This window comes from Crocuta crocuta, unplaced genomic scaffold (assembly GCF_008692635.1).
Source record: "Crocuta crocuta isolate KB4526 unplaced genomic scaffold, BGI_CrCroc_1.0 scaffold95, whole genome shotgun sequence".
NCBI classification, from domain to species: Eukaryota; Metazoa; Chordata; class Mammalia; order Carnivora; family Hyaenidae; genus Crocuta; species Crocuta crocuta.
Window position 1 is genome coordinate 13,300,094 of NW_027530971.1, and position 5,976 is coordinate 13,306,069.

Below are 5,976 nucleotides of genomic sequence, written 5' to 3' on the forward strand. Positions count from 1 at the left end.
ATGCTTGTACCACTTCAGAATTGCATTTTTGTGACCTTAACACTAATTGGAAAAATGACAGAGCACAATTTTTTAAAGCCCGCAGCTGTACAAGTACATATACTTCTAGAAAAACTGCAAGTGTGTAAGGTCACTCCTTCGATTTCAAAACAGCCCACAAACGCTGGAACAAAGGTTCTTCCGCGATATTTTTAACCTTATAAAGCCCCCAATTACAGTACAGACTGGCAGGAACTCAGGAGAACACTTAGTTCCCATAAACTCTTCAAAAATATTCTCCTGAATTACAGAAACAAGTGCTCCAAGGGTCAGAGGACCCACCACAAATTCTCATGAAGAAGAAAAAAGAAACTGTAATGCCGGAAAACAAAACCAGGACTCTCTCCTCTCCAAAGGTCAGGGGGCCAATCATAATCCTAACTATTTCTGGAGGGTCTATGACCTGTCAGTCACTGCATTAGGTGTTTTTATACGGTAAGTGCTCCTCCCCATCTTTCAACAAACGTCCCAACCTCCTTGTCTACAGCGAGGAAAGGGACTCCGAGATCGCAAAGTTAAATGACGAAGGTTTTGGGCTCAAACACAGCCTGCTGTCAAAGCCCATGCTGCATCATACAATACTACCTCTCCTGACGCCAGATCGGTCTTTTCCCGTGCAAGCTCACCAGTACTCGGAGGCACGGAGAAAAGCCCAAGTTCAGGAAAACGTGGCTCATATACACGGTGGCCACGGTGACCCGGCCCCAGTGTGGCAAAGACGCTGACCCTTCAGTTCAATGTGTTCCCCTTCCATGAAATGAGGACAGTGCATGGGCTGCTGACGGCCTTCGGTGGCGAGTAGGCAGGTACAGACCATGGGACACCAGCAGTGAAGGCGGGGCGGGCTTCAGGGGGAGGAAGATCATGGGCGGGGCCCGGGTAGGACGCAGAGGCTGGTGCACTGGCGACAGCTCTGAGCACCACCACCCGTCCCGGTGGGCAATCTGCTCCATCAGGGAAGCCTCTTGGAGGCGACTTCCTCATCCATATTTAGGAACACCACCTCTCCGGGTGATTTTGAGGATTAAATAAGAAAAGGGCCTACCCAGGGGTCTGACACTACTGCCTTTCAATAGAATACAAGCTTCCTGGGGCGCCTGGGTGGCTCAGTCAGTTAAGCGACCAACTTTGGCTCAGGTCATGATCTCGCAGTTCGTGGGTTTGAGCCCCGCATCGTGCTCTGTGCTGGCAGCTATCTCAGAGCCTGGAGACTGTTTCGGATTCTGTGTCTCCCTCTCTCTCTGACCCTCCCTGCTCACGCTGTCTCTCTCTCTCTCTCAGAAATAAAACATTCAAAAAAAAAAAAAAAGAATACAAGCTTCCTCCCATCTTGCTGTTCGCAAAGGCTTGAAAAAATTCACTCTGGCTCCTGACAATTTAGAATAATGTGTTCGTCTCAAATTAGTGACGAATGAAGGTCAACTTTGCAACGGATCGCTTTTTTGTCACATCTCATAAAGCAAAACTGTACATATCTATGCTCATAAAACATGACCTAAGAGTTCTTCTCTTTCAAGACAGGCTTATTTTTCTAAGACAACCTTAAAGAGTAAAGATAGGGAAAATATTTATATTCTTCCTACCCTGCCTAGAACATCAGTTTCAATCCCACAGTAAAAGCCAATAATGGGGTCCAGGTAACACTGCCATTCAGCAAACGGACCACGACTGCCCCTGTGGCTGGAACAATACCTTTACCATGTTCCCAGCCCGATGAGGGCAAAATCTGTTCTGCCCATTCCAGAAGACACAACACGAGAAAGTGAATGGCCACCGCTCTCTGTGGCCTCGCGTTCACCTCTCCACCGGGCCCGCCTACCCTAAACCCACCATCAAGCCTTCCCCAGCACACAACCCACGCCACCGCCATGCAGCATCCCCCACCCCCACCCCAGCTCATGGGCTCCGACCCAGCGGCAACCCAGGTGAACTGTACGTTTCCACAGTGGAAGAAGCAGAGGTGGGATGTACCTGGAGGGGGAGAGGTCTCTGAACTTATTCTGCAGGTTATGGATTCCACTGAAAAGTTCCATGTTCAAGTTCTGCTCCTTCTGCAGCTGACACTTCTGACCCAACAGCTGCTGTCGGAGGCTCCCCAGCAGCCCGCCGTCGGTCACCTCCAGGGGCAGCTGACGGAGGATCTTCATGTGTTTCACATAACGTACCTGGTGCAAACTTGAAAAGGTCATTTCTTCTTCGTCAGCACTACCCTTGGGCTTGTTCAAGGCATCCTGGGCCCCTTCTGTCCCACACAAAACTGTGAAGATGGCCTCACTGCACTGGGAGTGCTTCTGAAGCTGAAATAAGAAATTCCGGTAGCCCTCGAGCTCAGCTTCCAAGTCACAGATTTTCTGTTTTAAGTGTTCCGTATCGCCTGAGGTGTCAACATTCTCCGAATGGTGGGTCCCAATCACGCTGACTTCAGTGGAAAGCGGACTCTTAGAACTCAGGTAAGTAGTCACTGAGGTCGGGCCTGGAAATTCTTCAGAAAGATTCTCTTCGTGTGTTGGCAAGATGGCCAGGCCATCGGGCTTGGAAATTTCAGAGTCTGCAAATCAGACACATGTGTATCAATAAGTACCTCCTTGGCTCAGATCCACCCCCCCGGCCTTGTGCAGCCACAGCCCAACAAGCCTCTCTGACCCTAGTCCTGCCTCTTACCCTCTTCCTCAGAGCAACTATTCTGAAAAGTGAAGTTGAGCATGATAACCACCATCAGCCACCTCAAGTTCACTGATATCCCCAGTATCCGGAGGATCAAGCCCAAAAGCCCTCTTACAGAGACCCTCCATGATCTAGTTCTGGGCGAGCTTCCCAGGAATACCCCCTCTCACCCCCTATGGAGACTCCCTACTAAATTAACCAGAACTCCCTGCACATGCCAGGCCACTCTGTGCCTCCATGCTTTTGCACATGCTGTTCCCTCTGCCTGGAAGATGCTTGGTCCTCTACGCCTACTCAACAAACTCCTACTCATCCTTCAACATCCAGATCTCATTCTCCTGCAAGCCCATCTTCACACTGCACAAAACAGTCACTCCCTTCCGCGCTCCCAGCGCACCTCTGCAGACTGCCCGGGACAAATGTGCCATGTGCAGGGCGCTAACCAAGGAACTACATCGGCTCGTTTATTTACCTACCTAGCAATTAGTTATCTGGAGCCCTCTCTCCCTCCTTCCCAGGAGGGACCGGCCTTCCACCTTCAGTTCCCAGCGCCGGCTACAGTACCGAGCCCAGACCAGAAGTCGGTGCAGTCCGACAGATAGCGGGGAGTGGGAGAAGTGCCATTAAAGAGCAGTAATTCTAAAACCCATCACTGATGGGAGTCTTCTTTTCATTTCCAAGTCTAACAGTTTCCAGGAGGTGCCACGATGCCCCCTGCAGTGAGCCGTTTCACTGATGCACGACCCTGCAGGGAAATGTTTCCTGACAGCTAGTTTAAATCCCCGGCTTGGCTAAGCACTGGAGCGGCGCTGTGGAAGGAGTGTGTAGCTCTGAAGCCAAAGGGCAGGGGGCTCACGCCCGGCTTTGCCACCTGCCAGCTACGTGGCCTTAGGCAGGTAATCTAATGTCCCAGAGCCTCGGTTGTCCCCAGATGAGGTCTAGTCTAGGGTGCCTGCTATGAGGCCTCAAGCTCAGGCCCAGGTCCAGAGCTTCTAACCTCAATCACATACCACACTGCCCTCTGTCTGGGGAAACCTCAGCTCCACACAAGGGTTGCTGAATACTTGGGAGGCAGCAGAATACAGCAGAAAACCCATCTTCAAAATCCAACAGATCCGATTTCCCACTCTGGCTGTGCCACTTACCAGCTGCGTGACCTTAGGCAAGTTACTTAACCTCTCTGAGCCTCAGTAGCTTCACCCCCTCCACGGAAAGAACATCACTGAGGATCGCAGGGGACAGTATCGGCAAAACGCACCTGTCCCACAGTAGTGAGGGAACCCAGCTAATAATGACAGTCCCTGCTTCCCTGAAACTATGTGCAGACGGAAGAGGACACCCGTCGCAGGAGGCGGGAGGCCGGCGAGCGGGGGCTGCAGACCACGGGGACATGGGGCCCGGGAGAGCTCTCAGGAGCAAAAGCGCACAAAAACCCTCTCCAGGCTGTATATTTCGATTTCTGGGTTCTGCAACTGTTCCTCGTGGCTGTAGCCCCTTCTTATCTCTCTGCTCACGATGCAAATACCACAGAATAGCTCTTTTTATTTTAGAAAGCAGCTGCTGCACGGCCTGAAGGAAGCGTTCCTAGCACGGCATTTCTACCATACAAAACGCGTGACAGTCACTAGTCTCCGCACTCTCACGTGAGGCATGTCATTCGTCTCTGCTCTCCAGGGTCTGGCCCCAGGCCTCGGGCAGAGACGGGACTCGGTAAGTAACAGCTGGCTGAATGAGTGTAAGAGACAGAGACGGAGGGAGAGACCTCAGTAGGCTGTGTTCCCAGGAGTCACCTTCCAAGTCCAGGAAGTTTCTCTGCAACCTCATGGTGCTGGGATTTCACGGCAAGGAGCAATGTTCACTCAGGGGAATAATGAGCAGTTTTGATGATTTTTATTAAATAATCATGAGGCAGAGACGAACGTAAGACCCACACAAATGTCCTCCGCGGTGCGGCCGCGGCCAGCTCTGCGGTTGAGCTACATGTGCGCACGCATCTCAGGAGGGTGGGGACAGTGCGCGTGCCCAGGCCAACACTTACCCTCCGTTTCAGGCTTTGCACCTACAACACGACAACCTCACGCTCACACACTGGCATTCCTAACTCCGACTCTGGAAGTGCCCCCCGCTCTACAGCACCTCGAGATTCAGCGGCAGCGAGGACGTGGCTGCCAGGTGCCAGGGCCGGCACCCAGCAGGTCTCGCAGCCCAGCACGGGCACCCACCGCAGTGCGGCTCTGTCGCTCCCGGCCAGTAGCCCTCGATGAAGGGCCACGGGCAGGTTTTTCATTGGAAATCACGGCATGGAGGGTGTGGGAGAGGGAGGGTTAAAGGCTGTAGAGTGTGGTGTGAACCCAAGGCTCAGCAAGGCCTCAGAACATGTAACTATGCCGGGACCTGGCCTACCACCGAGCGCCAAGCACCTCGCCTGTGCTGTCCATTTAGTCTTCACGACAACCCGGAGAGGTGTCACCAGTATCCCTGTTTCAGAGAAAAGGAACTCGAGGGTTAGAGAGGGTCAGGGCGGGCAAGCGGCACAGCCCCGCCATCCAAGCCTGGCCTCCTGCCTCCCGCCGCACCCACCTCTCCCAGGACTGGAGTCTCCCGCAGCAGGGGTTCATGATCGGGGAGGGGCGTTCCTCAACCCTCAATGTGAAGGCCAATAACGTGTGGAATCAGACCAAAATCTAGGAGGCCAACTGCACCGTCTAAATAACTGAGCGATTCAGGAAGGCCTTTCCTGGAAAATGACATCTAAGCCGAGACCTAAAAGACAGGATCTCAGCTGGGCAACGACTGAAGGGGGGAAATTCAGGCAGGGAGGGCAACCATGCAACATTCTAGAAGCACATTCAGAAAAAGGAATGAAGTTCACTAATGATGGGGATTTGGGAGGAAAAAGGAAACTGCCAGTCAGCACAAAGCCTTTAGTAACCAACGGGCTATGAACAAGAAATCAAACGATGTCTCCAGGCCTATTTATTTGCATTAGAGGAAATAGTGCAGCTCTGGAACTTTATACAATTCCACTAAGGGTACTTTACTGCCTGGTAGAGCGGCTTTCTCCTCAAAGCCCACAACGCTCAGATGCCTTGTGACCAGGCATTTGGTGCACTGACGGGAGGCCCTGGGGAGGCAAACCCTGGGACGCAGCACCCCCTCCCCCGCCCAGGGACATGTTCTCGAAGCCGCCCCATGACAAGTTTAGGATTCCTGAAGATAACTATTTCTTATGGAGCAAGTCAGGTCCAGATTAAAGGGGAAACATTTTTTTAA

General features: G+C 52.4%; 1 protein-coding gene across 3 annotated transcripts in view; it reads right to left on the reverse strand.

Moving 5' to 3' along the window:
* The window catches only part of CDK5RAP2 (CDK5 regulatory subunit associated protein 2), a 166,169-nt gene that overhangs the window by 42,251 nt on the left and 117,942 nt on the right, over positions 1 to 5,976 (reverse strand). For all 3 annotated transcript variants that reach the window (XM_077769943.1, XM_077769941.1, XM_077769942.1), the window contains one exon: positions 2,011 to 2,587. In XM_077769943.1, the coding sequence (XP_077626069.1) occupies positions 2,011 to 2,587 (577 nt within the window). The remainder of the gene's footprint in view (positions 1 to 2,010; positions 2,588 to 5,976) is intronic.